This window comes from Dreissena polymorpha, chromosome 6 (genome assembly GCF_020536995.1).
Source record: "Dreissena polymorpha isolate Duluth1 chromosome 6, UMN_Dpol_1.0, whole genome shotgun sequence".
Classification (NCBI taxonomy): Eukaryota; Metazoa; Mollusca; class Bivalvia; order Myida; family Dreissenidae; genus Dreissena; species Dreissena polymorpha.
Genome location: NC_068360.1, coordinates 28,737,437 through 28,760,731, shown reverse-complemented (window position 1 = coordinate 28,760,731; position 23,295 = coordinate 28,737,437). Strand labels below are relative to the sequence as shown.

At 36.4% G+C, this 23,295-nt stretch overlaps 1 protein-coding gene and 1 long non-coding RNA gene across 10 annotated transcripts in view; one reads left to right on the top strand and one right to left on the bottom strand.

Annotated features, from left to right (window-relative positions):
• The window catches only part of LOC127833954 (uncharacterized), a 387,168-nt gene that overhangs the window by 315,836 nt on the left and 48,037 nt on the right, over positions 1-23,295 (top strand). The window lies entirely within an intron of this gene.
• LOC127833929 (guanine nucleotide exchange factor DBS-like) overlaps positions 1-23,295 on the bottom strand; it is a 97,472-nt gene that overhangs the window by 60,415 nt on the left and 13,762 nt on the right. For 6 of the 9 annotated variants that reach the window (XR_008027684.1, XR_008027680.1, XR_008027682.1 and 3 more), the window contains exons 1-5: positions 20,602-21,106; positions 12,063-12,146; positions 10,209-10,323; positions 7,179-7,269; positions 6,464-6,574 (exon numbers count right to left, since the gene is read on the bottom strand). Coding sequence is in view for 1 of the 9 variants with exons in the window: in XM_052359446.1 (XP_052215406.1) it covers positions 6,464-6,574; positions 7,179-7,269; positions 10,209-10,323; positions 12,063-12,146; positions 20,602-21,091 (891 nt within the window). In the remaining 8 variants the exon portion in view is untranslated. Of the gene's footprint in view, positions 1-6,463; positions 6,575-7,178; positions 7,270-10,208; positions 10,324-12,062; positions 12,147-15,554; positions 16,456-20,601; positions 21,107-23,295 lie in introns of those variants that run through there. The other 3 variants (XR_008027687.1, XR_008027686.1, XR_008027685.1) reach the window with 2 other exon arrangements.

Genomic DNA, 23,295 nt, shown 5'->3' with positions numbered 1-23,295 from the left:
GTTGAATTCGGATCACAATTTTAAGATGGTTTGTCAGTTGGTAGTATTGCTGCGTCGTTACCCCACCCAGTCGTTTGCATACGGTGTTAAACAAATGCTCATTGCCGTTAACTAAGCATAATAACAGAATTTACGTACATTGAAAAATACAGAATAATATTTTATAGATTGATTTAATTTCATATTGTTATTAAACTAAAGCAATGACTTTATCAACGCTAGTATAATTGTTTACTCATGCATCTTGATCATTCAATAAATAAAACTTGTCATGTGCCGTTGACGTCACGTCCGTACAAGTCTAAAAAGCGGATTCGCTTTCATAAACCGATAGTACGGTGATATTGTACCATTCTAATAAGAAAAAGACGCAAAAAGTTTGTTAAAATTTATTCGTACGCAAACATCACACAAAAAGCATTTTAATTCAACAACCTCATACAAAATACAACGCTTCAAACTCACATTTGCATTCGATTCATTCTCCTACATAATTTCTCCCTTATGCTTAAGCACACTCTGCACTTGCGTACATCCAACACAGAGCTCACTTGCTATTACACGCGAACTTTTTCCAGATTCAAACAGTTTCAAACACATGACTCACTCCTCTAATGTGAGGAACTTGCGTTCACCACTCATTGTTATTCCGTGATTTATTATTCCGATTGCTTTTAAAAGTATTGTGAACGCTAGAAAGCTCTTTTAAAGAATGATCCGAAAATGTTATTTTAAAATCGATACTCAATATTGTAAGTACAATGTACTAATTAGCGGTCATTTAATTAGCGATTATTACTTTAAACGTGTCAAAAACTCTGACATATTTTCTGTTGAAGAAACCCCCACAATTATCCCGGGAAAACAAACCTTCTCAACACCTTATTATTTGTTTACTCGCAGCGGGCCGCTTTTATAATATCAAAGGCAATTACCGCTATCAAACGCTTTAACCGCAATATAGACAGACAAATGATGTGCAGTGTTTTTAATTTTCGCGACTCGAGACCATTGACGCGTGACCGTTGATTTCAGTTCAAATATGAATTTCGGAGTTGAATATAGTGGCCGTTGTCCGTTTTGGACAGGTGACCGTTAAATTCAGGTGTAATATAGAGTGTTTTTCGTCGGGGGGATTCCAGACTGACCGTTGTCTGCAGGTGACCGGTAAATTCAGGTGACCGTTAGGTCAGTTTCGACTGTATGTACTAAAGATCTCAGGCACTTTAAGAGCTCAATGAATAATAATGAGACATAGCTACTGGGTGCATACTAATACATGCATGCACATGTTTGTTTTGTTCCCATGCAATATCTTCTATGCCATAATGCACCAGCAGTATTAGCATTTAAGTTCAAATCCGAGATAATGCTGCACACTAAAACATGTAAATTATCTTATTCATGAGTGACCTGATATAGGAAGGGGGCTGTCCTCCAAATAAGACAGGATGCATTTGTTGGTACCTCTATGCTATAGTGTAAACTGTGCAGCTTTTAAATGTATTTTAACAATATGGACATTTCGTATCAAGGACATGTATCAACTGCATACGTTTAATGTATATACCATACAAGGAATATCATAAGATAAAATGACCTTATTAGATCTATGTTATATTAAGCTCTGCAAATACTCTAAATGATTCTCCAAACCCTTTTTATCCCATTTTCACCGCGACATTGACGGTATAACACGTTGTGGAATATACTTGCTTGTATTCAACACTGTGGAATATACCTGTCGCGTGCACGGACTACTTTTTAAATGACGTCATGCGATATGCGCTAAAATTAGGTCGATACTGTTTGGTTCATTGATCGAATTATAAGGTCACCCATTAGAAGAAAATGTGCATAATTTGCAGATTTTTTTTTATATATGACATATTCACCAAAAGAAATGTTGAAATAAAATATAAAATTACACGATTTTTGTTTTGTTATTTTTTTATTTATATTTACTTTACCACTGAATGATTCTTCATAAGAAACAAAGTCGACAAAACTTAAGCTTAAAAATTATACGACCTTTAACCTTTAAATCTAGTCATATGACATAATTTTTTCGCCATCCGTATAATGAATAAGCTGATTGATGGCGTCATAAAATGACATACTTATTGCTTCATTTTCCCCATTTTTTTGGACGATTTATTATAAACGCGACTTATTTCACATGTTTTCTACATGTACTGTATGTCGACATATCTGAATTGTTTATTGATCACATTTTCCTTATTTCGTGTAATGTGCATTGTTTATAACCAAAGCATATACTTTTGACATTTAACTTAAATATTAAGAATGTACAACAAGCCATACACATATTGCACAGTTCATGAATAATCTGCTATGACCTATGTTTGCTTTCCTATTTAATTCACGTTAGGCATAGAGCTGTGTAAAGTATAAGATGGTAAAAATAGCACCACACTGGAATTGGGAACGTCCCATTTTGTACACGGGTATTTTCTACTCATTTATCTGTTGTGTACTGGAATGTTTTCCATTCTTTGTGTAATTATATATTAAATTATTTTCTCGTACAATAAGGGCATTTACCATAGATAAATAAAACATTGTGCAAGTTTAAACATAATTATGTTTGTATGCAGAAATCTGCAAATGCAACCGAGTTTAAATGCATGGTTACATTTGTTAGATTTTAAGCGCCTTTATGACTGAATTAAAATTATTGTTATTAGATCTATTTATGTTAAATGTCACGTTGAAAAAATCAAATGGGATAAATAGAATACTAGGATTAGCGTTGAATACAGAGAAGTTTATGTTGCTCGGCTCGAACACCGAAAGCGCTCGCCAAGGCTCGCGCTTCCGGCGTTCTAAGCCTCGCAACATAAACTTCTCTGTATTCAACGCTAACCTAGTATTCTCTATATAGTCAATGACCTTAAGGTACGATACCCTTTGAAAAAAAACAAACAAATGTGCCTTTGGCATAAAACCTTTCTGATCTCACGCAAACCAATGTTCTCACTTTAAAACTTAGGCTCAATTTTATGTATTGACCAATCAGAATGCTTGTAATATTTACAATTCTATTTCCATTGGCCAGATATTTAAACATTATACTATGACCGATCTTAAGAATGGTCGTAGTCATGGGAACAGAAGCCCACCATATGGTGATGAGATACAACCTGGTGAGGTGGTTGATTATTTAACCCTCCTTCTAAAAAACTGGGCATAATGCATGTGCATAAAGTGTGATCCCAGATTAGCCTGTGCAGTCTGCACAGGCTTATCAGGGACAACACTTTCTGGTTTTATGGATTTTTTCGTTTAAAGGTGGTCTCTTCTTAAAACAAGAGCACCGCCTTGCGGGTGCAGACCGCTCATCTATTTTCTTTTTAAAGGTGTAGGGACCTATCTCAATTTCAATCACAAGGGAGGGAGGGGTGGAGTGGAGAGGGGTGTATAGTGTGAGGGTGTGGTCATTTATTACATTTACATTTATTACATTATCTTCCAAAAATGCAAAAAAAATATATAAAAAATGGGGGGGGGGGGATTCTTGGGTGGTTGGACGGTATTTCAAAAATAAAATAAAAATATATCTATTTGTGTTTTTTAACCATGTTTGAAAAAAACTTTAGATGTGTTTGTCAGAAACACAATGCCCCCTATTGCGCCATTTTGAACAAACAATTTTTTTTTATTTTTTTTTACCTTTAACCTTGAAGGATGATCTTGACCTTGAACTTCCACCTCTCAAAATAAGCAGCTTTATGAGAACGTCGCTTTAAAATATTTTATTTTTAACTTTGACCTTAAAGGATGACCTTGACCTTGAAGGATGACCTTGACCTTGAACTTCCACCACTCAAAATGTGCAGCTTCATGATAATGCCGCTTTGAAATATGTTTTTTTTACCTTTGACCTTGAAGGATGACCTTTGACCTTGAAGGATGACCTTGGCCTTGAAGAACGACCTTGACCTTGAACTTCCACCACTCAAACTGTGCAGCTTTATGAGAACACCACTTTGACATTTAAAAAAAAAGTCCTTTGACCGTAAAGGATGACCTTGACCTTGAAGGATGTCCTTGACCTTGAACTTCCACCACTCAAAATGGTCAGCTTCATGAGAACGCCGCTTTGAATTTTTATATTTTTATTTTTTGACTTGAAGGATGACCTTGACCTTGAACTTCTTCCACTCAAAATGTGGAGCTTCATGATAACGCCACTTTGATTTTTTTTCCATGCCTTTGACCTTGAAGGATGACCTTGACCTTGAAGAATGACCTAAACCTTGAACTTCCACCACTCAAAATGTGCAGCTTCATGACAACGCCGCTTTGAAATGTTTGTTTTTTTTACCTTTGACCTTGAAGGAAGACCTTGACCTTGAACTTCCACCACTCAAAAAGTGCAGCTTCATGAGAACGCCGCTTTGAATTTTTATATATATTTTTTTGACCTTGAAGGATGACCTTGACCTTGAACTTCCACCACTCAAAATGTGCAGCTTCATTAGATACACATGCATGCCAAATATCAAGTTGCTATCTTCAATATTAAAAAAGTTATGGCCAATGTTAAAGTTTTCGGACGGACCGACGCCATTTATTTGACATTTGACCTTGAAGGATGACCTTGACCTTCACCTTTCACCACTTGAAATGTTCAGCTCTATGAGATACACATGCATGCCAAATATCAAGTTGCTATCTTCAATATTGAAAAAGTTATGGCCAATGTTAAAGTTTTCGGACGGACAGACACCATAAATTTGACATTTGACCTTGAAGGATGACCTTGACCTTTCACCACTCAAAATGTGCAGCTCCATGAGATACACATGCATGCCAAATATCAAGTTGCTATCTTCAAAAGTGAAAAAGTTTTTGCCAATGTTAAAGTATTTTTCGGACGGAGGGAAAGACTGACTGACATACTGACGGACAGTTCAACTGCTATATGCCAACGGACAGTTCAACTGCTATATGCCACCCTACAGGGGCATAAAAATTTTTTTTTTGGGGTGGGGGGTGGGGGGGTATAGTGTGAGGGTGTGGTGGTCATTTATTAGATGATCTTTAATTTAAAAAAAAAATGGGGGGGATTGAGGGGGGATTCGGGGGGGGGATTCGGGGGGGAGGGGGGGGCATGGGGGATGGTTTGGGTGGAGTCTATTGTGGTATGTCAGGTAAGAGTTGTTTTGTCAAAGAATCAATTGAATCTAATCATAAATAAAGAAGTTATGGCAATTTTAGCAAAATTTAATAATTTGACCTTGAGAGTCAAGGTCATTCAAGGGTCAAGGTAAAATTCAACTTGCCAGATACAGTTCCCTCATGATAGCATGAAAGTATTTGAAGTTTAAAAGCAAAAGCCTTGATACTATAGAAGTAAAGTGGATCTAAACACAAAATGTAACCATATATTCAAAGTTACTAAGTAAAAAAAGGGCCATAATTCCGCAAAAAATGACAACCAGAGTTATGCAACTTGTTCTTTACTGTCCCCTTATGATAGTTTGCGAGTATTCCAAGTATGGAAGCAATATCTATGATACTTGAGGGGTAAAGTGGACCAAAACACAAAACTTAACCAAATTTTCAAGTATAAAGGGCCCATAATTCCGTCAAAATGCCAGTCAGAGTTACATAACTTTGCCTGCACAGTCCCCTTACGATAGTTAGTAATTGTTGCAAGTATGAAAGCAATAGCTTTGATACTTTAGGAAAAAAGTGGACCTAAACACAAAACTTAACCATATTTTCAATTTTCTAAGTATAAAAAGGGCACATAATTCTGTCAAAATGCCAGTCAGAGTTACATAACTTTGCCTGCACAGTCCACTTATGATAGTTAGTAAGTGTTGCAAGTATGAAAGCAATAGCTTTGATACTTGAGGAATAAAATGGACCTAAACACAAAACTTAACCATATTTTCAATTTTCTAAGTATAAAAAGGGCACATAATTCTGTCAAAATGCCAGTCAGAGTTACATAACTTTGCCTGCACAGTCCACTTATGATAGTTAGTAAGTGTTGCAAGTATGAAAGCAATAGCTTTGATACTTGAGGAATAAAATGGACCTAAACACAAAACTAAACCAAAATTTCCAACTTTCTAAGTATAAAAAGGGCACATAATTATGTCAAAATGCAAGCCAGAGTTATCTAACTTTGCCTGCCTAGTCCCCTCATGATAGTTAGTAAGTGTACCAAGTTTGAATGCAATAGCATTGATACTTTATGAGAAAAGTGGACCAAAACGCAAAACTTAACCGGACGCTGACGCCGACGCCAAGGTGATGACAATTGCTCATTTTTTTTTCCAAAAAATAGATGAGCTTATAAAAACAGTGTTACACAGCGAAAAGTGTGTCCCTGATTAGTCTGTGCAGACTGCACAGGCTAATATAGGACGACACTTTATTCACATGCAGTAAGCCCCATTTTCCCAGAATTAGGCTCACTTAATACCTTGTACTCCAGGTCCTCTTTGAACTTTGACCTGTAGTCAGAGAATGCACGCTGAAAGAAGCCATGGGGTTGGAGCAGGAACACCACTTGAATGTGGCAGGGGAAGTATCCCTGAAACAGCATATGAAAAACACTAGAATACCATTTGAATATGGCAAGGCAAGAAGTGCTGATAAGTTTTGTTAAAATTCATTCCCTTGAAAACAAAATCCAGTTTAGACAGAAAGTGTTGTCCCTGAAGAGCCTGTGCAGGCACTTTACGCACATGCATTAAGCCCAGTACTCCCAGATAGAGGATCATATGCTAATTACACCCTTGTTGCTTAAAGACAATTTCATGAGGGTATATCATTCTGTTTACTACGGTAAATATATTTATGTGTTTCTAATACCCCTGTACCAGACAATTTCATGAGCGTAATGAGTTCTGTTTTCTTAACATATTCATATCAGCCTCGCTTTGGGAAAACTGGGCTTAATGCATGTGCTTAAAGAGTCTTACCAGATTAACCTGTGCAGTCTGCACAGGCTAATCAGGGACAACACTTTCCACTTGTATGGAATTTTGTGTTCAAATTAGTTCCCTTGAAAACAAAATCCAGTTTAGACAGAAAGTGGTGTCCCTGATTAGCCTGTGCAGACACTTTATGCACATGCATGAAGCCCTGTTTTCCCAGAATAAAGCTGACATGATTCTTACATCCTTGGTACTTACGGACAATTTCATGAGCGTGGTGCGCACTGAGCTCCAGCCACTGTGACGACGATCCACCAGCAGAACAAACCCCATCTGGGTCTCGTGCATCCTAGGGGTAGAACATGCATTTGAGACATGCTCTGTGAAAAGAGGGTTTAATGCATGTGCGTATAGTGTTGTCCCAGATTAGCCTGTGTAGTCTGCACAGGCTAATCAGGGACTACACTTTCCGCATTTATGGTATTTTTCGTTTAAAGAAAGTCCCTTTTTAGCAAAAATTCAGCTAAGGCGGAAAGTGTCGTCCTTGATTAGCCTGTGCGGACTACACAGGCTAATCTGGGACGACACTTTACGCAATGCATTAAACCCCTTTTCACAGAGCGAGGCTCATTTTAAAGTAATTCCCACAAGGCATGTCTCAGATCCCTGAATGGCTTGTATAAAATTACTGGGCCTGTTGCGCTAAGATGTTTGACAAACAGAATCTATTTGTTTGAAAAGACTAATTGAGAGGTGTCATGCTAAAATGGATCTTAATCCTTAGGCTGTCAGCGTATATCCAGACAAACCTTCCCAGTTGTGCAGTGGGGTCAGGAGCAACCCTGTCTGGTATAAAAGTCATGCAAAGTTTTGTGGTCTCAATAGCACACAGGGCAGCTCCTGTCCAAACCTCCTGGATGTGCATATTGCATAAGACCCTTTTTCACAATTGTAGCTATATTCCAACTGACGATGTTGAAAGCTGTGGCTAATTGAGGCAATTTTGAGTCAGTTGTAGCTGGGATACACCCTGGGTAGTAATGTGGTGTGGTATACATTCTATGATAAAAATAATAAGCATATAATTGTTAACTTCTAAATCAAATAATGTTATTTAGAAGTCAATCAGTTTGCCAAAAAGCTCGCTTGAAAGAGCGCTACAATACAACTGAACCATGCTCTGAGAAAAGGGTGTAATGCATGTGTGCAAAGTGTAGTCCCAGGGATGACACTTTCCACTTTTATGATATTTTCTGTTTAAAGAAAGTCTCTTCTCAGCAAAAATCCAGTTTAGGTGGAAAGTGTTGTCCCTGATAAGTCTGTGGGGACTGCACAGGCAAATCTGGGACACTTTACGCACATGTATTAAACCCCCTTTCCACAGAGCACTGACCAAATCTGAGTATCATAATTTTGATTTCCGGCTTGGTCATGAAATCCTTTTCCCAGCCGTTCTCCCCCTACCTCTGATTTAAAGAGGTCAGTTGTCAAGTGTCTTCGTCTTCCATTACAAAGCACTTAGGTTCCAAAATAAGGGAGGTAATTTAAACTAATACACGACCTCTTAAATTAATAAACAAGAGGGAAATGAGCCCTAAGGTGCTCATCAAAGGAACTAGACTGTGCTGAAAAAGTGCAAGCTGATTCATGAAGATTTGACCAAAAATGTGACTTCTAGCGTATTAACATGTTGTTTTTATTTGACCTGTTGACCTAGTTTTTGAGCTCACATGAGCCAGTTTAAATATCACCCGAGATTTAATTCGGACTAATGTTCGGACCAAAGTTTCATTAAGATTGGTCAATTAATGTGGGTTATATAGCATCAACAAGCTTTCACTAAAGCCATATGCGGAAAACTGAACCCCCTTCCCTGTCGGCCATGTATTTCAACAAACCAGAATAATTGCTGAACTGGAGAAGTCATTCGAACATGTATTCTGACTAGGTTACATTTATATTACACAAACAATGTCACTTCTGTTCTGGAGTGTTACCAAGGTTTCTCTTAAGCCATATAAGGAAAAATGGTGGCCATGTTTTTTGGCAAACCAGAACTATTTTGGAAATCAGCCTAGCTATCATTAAAATAAATGTTCTGACCAAGTTTCATAAAGATTGGACTATAAATGTGACATCTAGGGTGTTAATGTTTAACTCTAGCCTAATAAGGAAAAATGCACTGCCCTCAGGCAGCCATGTTGTTCAACGGACCGGAACCATTTTTGAAATCATCTCAAATATCATTGGAACAAATGTTCAGACCAAGTTTCATGAAGGTTGGACTAAGAATTTGTCTTCAAGAGAGTTAACAAGGTTTAAATATAGCCATATAAGGCCCTGACCCCTGGTGATCATGCTTTTCAACAGAAGAAAGAATTTTCAAACTCATCCAAGATAACAAATTCTGTCTAAGTTTAATGTAGATTGGACGATAAAAGTTCTTGAGTGTTAACAAGATTTTACTATATATCCAAATAAAGAAAACTGCCCTGCCCCCTGGCGTCCATGTTTTTCAACCAACCAGAACCATTTTTCAACTCATCCATACTATCATTGGGACATGTGTTCTGACCAAGTTTTATGAAAATTGGACTTTCAATATCACTTCTAGGGTGTTAATAAGGTTTAAGTATAGCCATATCACGAAAAATGCCTCGCCCCCTGATGGCCATGTTTTTCAACAGACAAGAATTATTTTGGAACACATCCAAGATATAATTAAAACTAATGCTCTGACTAAGTTTCATGAAGATCAGACAATAAATAAGAATTCTAAAGCGTTCACAAGGTTTTAATATTGCCATAGAAGGAACACTGCCATGCCTCCCGGCAGCCATGTTTTTTAACCAACTGTAACCATTTTGAAAGTCATTCAAGATATCATTTGGACACATGTTCTGGCCAAGTTTCATGAAGATTGGACAATAAATGTGGCCTCTAGAGTGATAACAATATAAATGATGACGACGCAGGATGAACAAAAGTTGATCATAAAAGCTAACCAAAGGAGATAATTCAAACTACTTTGAGCCTTTCTCTGTGATGAAGGGGTTAAATACATGTGCGTTACATGTCTTTTTGCACAGGCTAATTGAGACGACACTTTCCTCCTAAACAAAATTTTAAATAAAAAGAGACTTTCTTTAACAAAAAAAATCACATACAATTTTCAAGTAGTGTCTGATTAGCCAGTGCAGTCTGCACAGGCTACTCTGGGACAAAAAATTACACACATGCATTTAACCCACTTTTCACAGAACGAGACTCATTTAGGTTTTCTCTTACGGGGGAATGCTGCATAGGTAGGTGACGACCTTTCTGTACTCCTCATCACTCGGTTCCGGGAGGTTGGGTCGATCCGGGAACGTCAAAACAGGGGCTCCGTTTTTCGCCTTTGCACCTGAAAGATGCACATGTCATCAAGTGACCGTTAAACAGTGATTGACTTTTCTGACAAAATACTTGCCTGAATGTAAAAATTCCTTAGCTAAATATATTTGTAAACAGTAAATATTTTTAAAATGTCATATGAACAAAGTATTTTTTGCCAGGTTCTGTTTTTATATTTAATTCAGGGTATTTACTTACTATTTTGGTAATATTATCTGTGCCTGTAAAATAAATAATTTTGGCATAAATTTACTTCAAAAAGGACTTATAAAGAGTATTTTTGCTTGAATTATAAATAGTAAGTGATAAAACATACAAAAAACAGAAAGTGTTAAAAATAATTATAGCAGTTAAATAAATAATACAACTTCAAAATATTTCTTTCTTTACTTTACAGCTCTATTTCCAAACATCTGAAAGTCAAGTCATCAATTGGGATTTGATGGGGCTGGATTTGGGAAAGTTTTTTTTACCATTGGGGAATAGGACCAAATAAGAGCTGTACAATCAACCAAAAAACCCCTGTAAGCTCAGGATATGTATGTCATTTTTAGTAACTATTATTTTGTTTCCTCTTGAGCTGTCAGGGCCCTCAATCCATTTTAGGGGAAGCAGGTCGCTACCCATAGCAGGGGGAATTTTCGCGGCGTTTCCCTTTTTGGGGGATTTTTTACTTACTATCTAATTATTACATTTGTACATGTTTGCACTATATTCATTGCTTATTTCATAATTTAGTATGTTTGACAAGATTAAATTAAAATAGAATTGAGATATAATAATCATGAGACATCTATCTATAAAAAAAAAAAAAAAAATGTTTTTTTTTTGTTTAGGGGGAATTTTTCCCCAAAAAAGGGGAAAAAAGTATACTTTTCAGGGGGGGCATGCGGCCAAATTTTGGCCGTGGATTTGACAAATTGAGGGCCCTGGCTGTTAATTATTGAATATGAAAATTACTAACTGGTATTATGTACTGTGGCATGCAATAATTGTAAAATTGAGAAAATAATATTTTTCAATACTTCATACATATCATTTGCGTTATCATTTCTTTGCAAGACTGGATAATTATGAACTGGTGTGTAACATAATTGTCTTATTTAGTTCTAACATGAAAAATTTATCTGCACTTTAATGAACAAAGTTTATGATAAAATAACAACAACAAAGACTAGACATCCCTTGATTGCTATGGTAACAATGCATCAGATAAAAATGGCAAACAATAAAGATGCAGTTTGTGGTAATTACAGAATGTCAATGAAACATAATCCATATAAATATATGTTACCTGGTGTAAGTTTTCATGTAAAGACTTTATGAAGGTATACAAGCGAGCCATGTCACAGGAAAATGGATCTTATGCAGCCAGTGTAGTTTCAGACCAGCCTACTCATTTAACCCTTTACCACTTAGATTGTATTTGGACACATGCGTGGTTCCTTAGAAAGTTACATTTAAGTAAATACATTTCTAACTAGATTCAAGTTTCAAAGGCTGAATTTCCAACCCTCAGATACTGATGAGCAGCAAACAGCATAAAACCTGAACAGATTGCGAGTTACTACCAGGCTGTTCTGGTTTTATGCTGTTTGCTATGCTTTTCGCTTTGCTTCTGAGTGGGAAAGGGTTATTTCAAAACCAGTGCTGCCACACACCCCACGTTGTCACAAAACGCAGCCTTACGCGCGTAAGGATGGGGAAGGACCTCATAAACTTGGAAGAAAAAAAAACAACTAATCCTACCTGAGATGAAGGCAAACTTGGTCTGCAGCAGCTGGGCCACATCGAGGACGCTGTACGGACATGTTTCCATACCCATACCATCTCCTGAAAGTACAAGAATAATTGTTTAAACCTACTGATTTAATCTGGATTTCATTGAAAGCCTAAGGCTTTTTGAAACACTCTTAAGGGAGGCCTGAGGAAGAAAACGTCCAACCATGTAGTTATTTGCGGAATAAGAGTGTTTCTTATCTTACTTATTTAAAATGTATCGTGAATGTAAAATTTTTGTGTATTTTGAGAAATTAACTGTCCATAAAGGAATTGAAACAGAAATTAAATTGGACTTAATTCATCCATGACTTTGTTAAAAAATTCTTCATATGTTACTAAATGAATGAATTGACTATATGAGAATGGAACCTGCTTGCCAAATTTGCCATTCAATAAACTACATTGGCCGGTCATTGTCACACTCAGATTAGACAATTCAGGTTATAATGGCAATGTGACATCACAGCAGTCAAATAGCAAACACACACTTCTCTATGGTTAGCTTGTTTACCAGTACTAAGTGCACATCTACAGTTAGCTTGTTTACCAGTACTAAGTGCACATTCTGATGCCAGTAATTGTCAAATGGTCTACTTGAATCAGACAGAAAAGAATGGCTGTTGAGTTCATAACCAATAACCAATCACCAAAAATATTTGGCGGAGCAGGTATCAAACCCCCAATCCTTCAATTTGTGGTCAAGCGCTCTGCCAACTTAGCTAGCTGGGGACAATAATGTACGTTTAACTGATGGTCCATTATACGCACAATATCCAGAAATGGTCAATTGGGTGAAAAGAATTACAGTGATTATTACATCGCAAGCATCAGATTCTTCAATAAAATTTAGTTTTATGTTTTACTATTATGCCATGTAATTACATTATTTAAATTGCAATATTAATTTACAGAAACTAAGCTATTGTTGTAAAGAAAACTAAATGCAATATGAGTTTATAAATCACCACAGGGCTCAACATGTAGTCTCATTGTCAGGGTTAACCAAAATATAGGTTGTAAGTCAGTACACAATAATGTGCTTGTCTGACTGGACAAGTTAAAAAAATCAAAGTTTTCTTTTTCTCTAATTTACTAGAAAAATAATCAGCTAAAATTTGCAGTAATTTGGCTAAAATTTTCCTCCAAAACTAAATGTTGACATTTGAACAATAAACATTGAGGTGTCCCAATACTTACACACTGTACTAACCGTACTTTTACCAAAGACGATAAATTATATAAATGATCACTGTCGTGGTTAGGGTTAGTTCCCCTTTACTTTATTTAATGATTCTCGCTTGCAGTTTTTGTTACGTCATTTTTTTTACATATATTTGATATTGACACACTTTGTAAAGTTCTTGTCTGTGCTTTTTGTTAAATATTGAATGTTTTTGTAATTCACAAAAAAGGCTTTAAAAATTAATTATGCTACTGTAGTTTTTGAAATATTATTAAAAAGGTATAATAGAGTAAAATGATAGCTTAGAATGGGGGGCATTTGCACCTTGTGTCTGTGTATCTATTACCAAACATGCAATGGTTTTATACCACATAAACATATTAGTCTCATTTCTAGCTATACATGTTTAAACTAAGATTTTTGAGAAGTACTGTAATCATTTATTGGATTTACAACTCCTGTGTTAGAAGGTTTTGTAATTCATAAGACTGTGAAACTCTAACAAGAGGGCCATGATGGCCCTGTATCGCTCCACTGTTTTTTTATGCGAAAAAAGCGTGCAATGCGCATAGGCTGAAATGTACTCAAGCATGTGACTTGCTCTTTCTATCCCTCGTCCCACTGGGCGCTTAAAGTTGGAAGGGTGAGCATTTTTACATATGGAAAACGTTACTACGGTGTTAACTAAACAGACAAAAAAGCCCTGGCATTGTCGCACAGGTCCTTTGCTTATAACTTTTAGTTTGAGAAGAAAATAGTTTATTCATCCCATAATGAATAAATAGCAAAAATGCATAAACATGCAAAGTTCGACGACTTCCTGTGGCCATGTTTTTTGACGAATCAAATTTTATTGAACAACTTTTAATGGGAGCCTTCAAGGGATAAATTTGGCCCAAGGGGCATAATTTGACCAAACTTGGTAGAGAACTATAAGATGTCACTACATACCAAATTTGGTAGCCCTAGGCCTAATTGTTATGGACAGGAAGATTTTTAAAGTTTGCACAAAAGAGGCTATATATACTAATGTTCAGTTTTGTGACCCCCAGGGGAATAATTTGAACAAATTTGGTAGAGGACTATTAGACGTCACTACATACCAAATTAAGTTAGCCCTCAGGCTCTATAATTATGAACAAGAAGTTTTTTAAAGTTTGCACAAAATAGGCCTTATTTAAGCATATGTTCATTTTTGTGACCCCCCGGGGCAGGGTCAAATTTGACCCCAGGGGCATAATTTGGAAAAACTTGGTAGAGAACGTTAAGATTTTAATACATACCAAATTTGGTAGAAATAGGCCCAATGGTTATGGACAAAAAGATTTTTAAAGTTTGCACAAAATAGGCCCAATATAAGCATATGTTCAATTTTGTGACCCCTGGTAAACGGTCAAATTTGATCCCAGGGACTTAATTTGAACAAACAAAGTAGAGAACTATTAAAGGTCACTCTATACCAAATGTGGTAGCACTAGGCCCAATGGTTATGGACAGGATGATTTTTAAAGTTTGTACAAAATAAGCTTTATATAAGCATATGTTCAATTTATTGACCCCCGGGGCAGGGTCAAATTTGACCCCAGGGGCATAATTTGAACAAATTTGAAAGAGGTTCCCCACAGGAACATTTGTGAGAAGTTTTATCAAAATTGGACTTGTAGTTTAGGAGAAGAAGATGTTTAAAGAAAAAGTTAACGCACAGACGGATGGACGAACACACGCACGGCGGACACAGGACCATGGCATAAGCTTGCTGGCCTCTGGTCAGTGGAGCTAAAAACCAATTACTTGTATCCAATTAACGCCAATATGTGAAATGTCTATTTAATCAATTCAACCAATGTGATATGATTGGTAAAGCACAAGTTGAGTTGGGGTTTAGAATTTACTGAACATACAATTTTTGATACAAAACACATTGAAAATAAAACAAACAAATATTGAATAAGGCTTCAAAGAAAAATGTGAGCCGATTCTGCACAGAGGCTGTATCAAATCTGGCAAAAATGAAGACAGAATTCATTAATTCTGTACAAAGAGTGATTCTTGTTGATGAGCTTTACAAACAAGTGATTCTTGTTGATGAGCTTTACAAACAAGTGATTCTTTTTGATGAGCTTTACAAACAAGTGATTCTTTTTGATGAGCTTTACAAACAAGTGATTCTTTTTGAAAACCTCTATTGGAGCCATTAGAGTCAGAGTTAAATACATCAATGATTGTTTATTCTCCAAACACAAACAAGATTTCATTTTATCTCTCACAATGTATACCTGAATGATATGCCCATATTTTGTAAATGCATTCTGCTTCAGCACAATCACGCACAGTGTCCAATGAAGACATCACCCACTTCTATGCTCGCAAAATGTTCTTTCAAATGTACCTGTTTGCTTGTTGCTTCAAGTATCTCTGTTTGCTTGTTGTTTTAAGTGTGTGTCAAGTGTTCCTGTTTGCATGTCATTTCAGTTGTCTTTTGTGTGTTGTTTCATATTTTCCTGTTTGCTTGTTGTGTCAATTGTCTCGGTTTGCTTGTCCTTTCCAGTGTCCATGTTTGCTTGTTGTTTCAATATTCCTGTATGCTTGTTGTGTCAAGTGTACCTGTTTTTTTGTTGTGTCAAGTGTCCCTGCATGTTTGTTGTGTCAAGTGTCTCTGTTTGTTTGTTGTTTCAAATGTTCATGATTGTGTTCTTTATGTTTCAAGTGTTTGTTGTTTCAATTGCATATGTGTCTCTGATTGCATGTCGTTTAAATTGTCTCTAATGTATTTCAAATCTCCCTTCTGCTTGTTGTGTCAAGTGTCTCTATTTGCTTGTTGTTCCAAGTGTCCTTGTTTGCTTGTTGTGTCTAGTTTTCCTGTTTGTTTGGTGTGTAAATTGTCACTGCTTGCTTATTGTTTTAAATGTCCCTGTTTTCTCGTAGTTTTACATTTCCCAATTCATGTGCAAAATGACATTATTCCAAAGAAATAGTGAAAAAGGTACTGATGACAACATATACAGACAGCCCAATTCACATCACTGTAGACCAGTCTAAGTAACCAACATTACAAACAACACTTTTAATTCCTTGTTGATTTATCTCATTTATCACATTTCATACACACACTCCTACTGTTATCTATAAGCAGTACAGATCCTAACACAAACTGTCTTCCAATACACTCAATTCACTCTATACAAGGAATTGTGTGTAAACAGAAAACATAATCACTATCTCCCCATTATTTCGCGTCACAGATGTTCATGCATAATAATATATAACTTTATAGGCAAAATACATGTGAGGGTTTGGTTATCAGGTAACATGTTTAAGAAAGTGAGCACGTAAAATGCGGATAAGAAATTTTTTATTTGTAAAATACATGTACTTCCTGAATTTTCTATGAATTTTCTTCTATTTGTTGAAATGTATACAAGCATTTAGGTTTAAGCATTTACACAAAAGATAAATATCTAGTAGCTGTAATAACAGTTATGCAAACAATTATTTTAGGATTGCATTATTTCATTACACCAATGGCTCGTATTCACCAAGGGAACCATATTCACTAATGGGCCACTATTCATCAATTGGACCATATTCACCAATGGGACCATATTCACTAATGGGCCACAATTCACCAATGGGACCATATTCACTAATGGGCCCCTATTCACCAATGGGACCATATTCACCAATGGGCCACTATTCACCAATGGGCCACTATTCACCAATGGGACCATATTCACCAATGGGACCATATTCACTAATGGGCCATTATTCACCAATGGGACCATATTCACCAATGGGACCATATTCACCAATGGGACCATATTCACCAATGGGTCACTTATTCACCAATGGGACCATATTCACCAATGGGTCACTTATTCACCAATGGGACCATACTCACCAATGGGACCATATTCACCAATGGGACCATATTCACCAATGGGACCATATTCACCAATGGAACACTTATTCACCAATGGGACCATATTCACCAATGGGACCATATCCACCAATGGGCAAATTTTTAGCAATTGGACCATATTCACCAATGGGCAAATATTCAGGAATTGGACCATATTCACCAATGGGCAAATATTCAACAATTGCACCATATTCAGCAATGGGACCATATTCCCCAGTGGACCATTTTCACCAATGGGACCATATTCATCAATGGGACCATATTCACCAATGGGACCATATTCACCAATGGGCAAATTTTAAGCAATTGGACCTTATTCACCAATGGGCAAATATTCAGAAATTGGACATTATTCACCAATGGGACCATATTCACCAATGGGTCACTTATTCACCAATGGGACCATATTCACCAATGGGACCATATTCACCAATGGGACCATATTCACCAATGGGTCACTTATTCACCAATGGGACCATATTCACCAATGGGACCATATTCACCAATGGGACAATATTCACCAATGGGTCACTTATTCAACAATGGGACAATATTCACCAATGGGGCCATATTCACCAATGGGACCATATTAACCAATGGGACCATATCACCAATGGGACCATATTCACCAATGTGTCACTTACTCACCAATGGGACCACATTCACCAATGGGACCATATTCACCAATGGGACCATATTCACCAATGGGCAAATTTTAAGCAATTGGACCATATTCACCAATGGGCAAATATTCAGAAATTGGACCATATTCACCAATGGGCAAAAATTCAACAATTGCACCATATTCAGCAATGGGACCATATTCACCAGTGGACTATATTCACCAATGGGACCATATTCACCAATGGGACCATATTCACCAATGGGACCATATTCACCAATGGGTCACGATTCACCAATGGGACCATATTCACCAATGGGACCATATTCACCAATGGGACCATATTCACCAATGGGCAAATATTTAGCAATTGGACCATATTCACCAATGGGCAAATATTTAGCAATTGGACCATATTTACCAATGGGCAAATATTCAGCAATTGGACCATATTCACCAATGGGAAAATATTCAACAATTGCACCATATTCACCAATGGGCCAGTATTGACACCAAACAATTGTAAGACTTAAAACAAAGATTGAAGAATATTCATACAATCAAAATATTAATGAATAGCTTTAATTTGAGTCTAACTGTTTATTAGTATTCTCTATTTTGAACCTTTTATTGCCAAAATAAGCACTGCAGGTAGTCTGTACATTTAATTGTAGTCAGAATGTCATTTTTCTTGGATCAAAGTCTTTTCTTTATACTTAAGTTTTTAAATGGGTTGGTGAATATGGGTCCAGAATGAAACAGGGAACCAAACAATAAATAATAGGCTGCTTCAATAGTCATGACATACCCTGGTAATATTATATCCCCTGTAAAATTATCTACTGATATGTAAATTTTGCATTCTCATTTGTTTGGCACACGAATACTGACAATGAAAAACAAATTCAGCAGGCCCAGTATGGTGAATATTTAACAAGAAATATCTTTAAAAAAGATATCCGGCGTTGATTGTGGTTGCAGTTAATGAAAGGTAAAGACTTCAATGAATGAGATCAAAGATAGCGAATGTCTTTTTCTGTGCAGTTCTTAGCTGCAGCAAACGCAGTACGGGATGATACGCGAAATTTTCGCGGCTTATTTTACATTATTACATATTGCTGGTCATAAACATATAGATACAAAACAGAAAACCAAAAGAAGAATGGAAGTGAAATTAAAACATATGAGTCAACCGGCCACACGCGAAGTATCCGTATATATTTTAAATATTTATACGCGCGTTCTTCGAACAAACCTGTTTTAGTGGTTTGTCTGGCGTTGCTATTTGATTCGATTTTTAACAGTATCGAGAATCATTGCGCTCATTAGTCGATGTGATGGCATAACTCTTGTTAAATTAATTAAAAATAATATTTATCATGGTATTGTTGTAAAACATATTAAGAATCTATTATTGACATACCATATGATATCCCTGGATATCTTCATTTAACATCTGTCTGGTCTAAAGAAAATTCCAGTTCACCTAGTTCACGCTATAGCGTCTTTATTATGTAACGATTATTTTTTCTGGCTGCGAACTCCGATCAGCACATAGAGTAGAGACGCAGCGATGACCTGTATGTAAACTCTGACATTCACACACAGTGGCAGCAAATTGACCCGATATACCTCGCGAGTTGAAATGCAATGCATTAAAGTGAGTCTTCGCTTCCACTGCTCTCTATACTTTAACATGTTAACATGTTGACAGGAATATGGAAGTTAGTACTAAATATGAGAAAATAGCCTTTAAGTGCAAACGTTCACGCGCTGAAAATCTTCTGAAAATAAAAGGTGGACGCACAAACTGTATTGATGTCGAGATTGAGTGTAAAACTGTTCTATCTATTAAGCCTTTTTATTAGATATAAATTGTTTCATGCTGAACACGCAGTAAAACAGTGTTACAAAGACGCGGACATGTTTCCAATGTTCTGGTCGTATTCTCAAATCAGCCAATGCAGTCAATGAAGTGTATTCATCTGTACTTGGCCGCGGGAAGTTTTATTTGAATTCTATTGGACGCGAACAAAGGTCAGGCTAAGGTGAAAAGCTGGCTTAATACAGCACGCCGAAAAAAAACTCAACTCAGAAATAAGATTTTAGTATCCACTCAGCTGTCAGCACTGAAAATGTTGGTCAGTGCAGTCACTGACAATCTCAAATCTCAGCTATTCGAATAATCACTAATTCTTACCCGAATACATGGTGTAGTCAGACTCCAAAACTCAAAACAACATCAGCAAAGATGATGTAAAGCATGAGGGTCTTTCTTACCTCAAAAAATAGAAAAACAATATAAAAGCTGAGTCAGAATATTTATTTAAATATGTTCATGATCTAGGCCTTAATGCACAATTATAAAATTAAAAATGTTTCCCATTGATGATAAACACCTGAACATATATTTGAGCCGCACTCTGTGAAAAGGGGGTTTAATGCATGTGCATAAAGTGAAGTCCCAGATTAGCCTGTGCATTCCACAGAGGCTAATCAGGGACGACACTTCCCGCCTAAATTTTTTTTTTTGCTAATTAGAGACTTTCTTTTAAAGAAAAATATCATAAACCCGGAAAGTGTGGTCCCTGATTTAGCCTGTGCTGACTGCACAGGCTAATCTAGGATGTCCCTTTACGCAAATTTATATGCAGATTCAAAACAAAATCTCTCTGTTAATGGAAACGTCTATTATGGTTAACAAAAGAAAAACAAAATACCCTAATGCATGAACACTGCCAACCTCAACACCAAGAGACAAGCCCTTATAAAACGTCATTACCTACAAATCCATCAGGACCCTCTGTATTTGTACTAGCCGAGTCACCATGTTGGCTGTTTGCAAGGGAACTGTGCCTGCTATTTGCAGACGACCCAGCCGTGTGACGTTTACTGTCCTTGTACGCCAAGAGCAGTCGACGGAAATCCTCCTCACCCCCTTCAGAATCACTTGTGGTCGTAGTGCTACAGTAGCGATAACGTCGCACAATTTCAGGCATTAGGTAACCTGAACCGGATTTTTCCGGACTGTCGTCCGTGAAATCTGACGAATACAACGAACTGGACGGCCTTGATGACCTTGATAAAGAGGAGCAGCTTGACTCGAGACTCGGGGGTCTAGACTCGAGGACAGGAGGCTGGTCGAGTGCAGATTCTTTCTTTTTAAAATTCTCCACAAAACTTTCTATCTCTTTCTCGATCTTGCACGCTTCTAGGCCCGAATACCTCTGGCCTCGCACTCTGTGTGTCCGTGATCCACTGCTAGTACACATGCTGAGGTAGTTCACGTTAATTTTGTACCATTTCAACTACAGCCATTACTCGTGTCATCTTTTCAGGTTTCTACCACTGTATTTCAAAATCACACACTTCTGTTAACTAACTGCCTTTACAAGATTTACAGATTTTCCATTCTAAAACTGCTTTCTAAATAGGGATTTACATAGGCAACTTTCATAATTGTCTTTTAATACATGTTCACTCGATGTTTTCTGTAACTTTGTTCAGAAGTTCTATTAGCCCTATGATAAGACATAACATCTATTCTTATTCACATTGTCACTGCACACATATTCCTGTTTTTCATTATTAAACTACCACAGAATCTCAAGTTAAATCTTACTTCCCAAGAATTCAATCAATATTTAAAGCATCACAACACCTAGCTCCCAGTGTTAACTGTGTTGTTTGAACATTTTCATTTAAATTTATAAAATAATTCACTATGATGGTAAAGTTACAGGTAGTTAATGTTTTTATTTATTTGTTTACAGAAATATTTAAACTGAATAAAAAAATGTGCTTTAAATTTCATATATTAAAACTAATGAGCTTTGTGAATTTTTGTGTTAGCATTTTCATTTTTTTTTATGACAATAGTAAACTTGCAACAAAAGCACATTATGTTCAGTAGTCATAGGTGTTTAAATTTAATAAAAAAAATAAAATAATTGCATTTTCTGTAAAATTCCCAAAGTCTTCAGAGGAAAGTAGAAACACAAAGCAATGCAATATGATTGAATCGCAAATCAAGTAAATCTCGTATTCTCAGAAAACATACTGACTTTCCAGCTCTTTGATATAGTCTCTCAATGTTGTCAATTCTGGCCTAAAAGAAACGGTCTATCCAGACAATAATCCGTTGTAAATCATAACACAATGTAACCAGCAGAGCAATTTGTAATCAACACAAGGCAAGACTGAGACTTGTCTACCAGACCTCACCCATCAAAGATGGAAATTCAGGCTTGTTTGAATTACCATGCGGTCACAACGGAATTATAGACCCCCAAAAATAGCCAAAATTCAATTACACAGAAGACATACAGACAATTTTGGGTAGAGAATGTCGAACTGATAACATAGTCTCTTACAGCATATTTGCCATTGCCTAGTTTGCCTCTATTTAGTTGTTGTTTATGAAATACTTGACATTTTGGGACACTAAATTGTTTCTGTTTTCCATACAACTAATTGTTATGCTACAGTTCATATTACCAGTGCTTTATATTGTTTATTAAAAAATCTTCTGCAGGAAATACATTAATCAGGACAGAGTAAAATATGAAGCAAATTCGTTGAATTGATATCCCCGCCAAATAAACTTTGTTTATGGATTGGTGCAAATCCCTTGATACACAGTATAATCATTAAGTGTAGGGTAATAATTTATAGGTAATAATTAAGTGTAAGGTTATTGTTTTTATGAATTGCAATTTTCCTCATTGATATCTACACACCCACTAAGTTTCATGTTAAAATCTTGAAGCGTATCTGAGATATAGCCTTGAAAAGTTACATCATACAAAAACAAGAAAGGGCAATAACTCTTAGTTAAGAAAATGCAGGGTTATGGTTTTTGTGCATGGCACTTCTTCCCATTTATTTCTACGCACATATGAAATTCCTTGTTGAAATGTTGTATCATATCTGAGAATTTATGATAGCCCTGAAAAGTTCCATCATACAAAAACAACAAAAGGCAATAACTCTTATTTAAGAAAGTGAAGGGTTGTGGTTCTTAAGCATGGCACTTCTCCTCATTAATATCAATACACCTATGAAGGTTCATGTTCAAATTTTGCAAGGTATCTGAGATATAGCCCTGAAAAAAAATCATCACAAAAAACAAAAACAAGGGGCAATTACTCTTATTAAAGTAAGTGTGGGGTTTTGGTTCTTTGGCCGGGTACTTCTCCTCATTGATATACATATATATATATATATATATATATATATATATATGAAGTTTCATGTTGATATCTTATATAGTTTCTGAGATATAACCCTAAAGAGTTTTGTGACAGACATTAATCTGTAATTGTTTTTCCCCCTGAAACACATACTTATGTAATCGAGACCACCAAATTATACTGCAAATATCCATACATAATTATGAGGAAATTTGCCTTCATAGCGATCTTAATACAGCTTTTGTCTGCTATTAATATGCAGCCTTTTGATGTCGATATCTGTG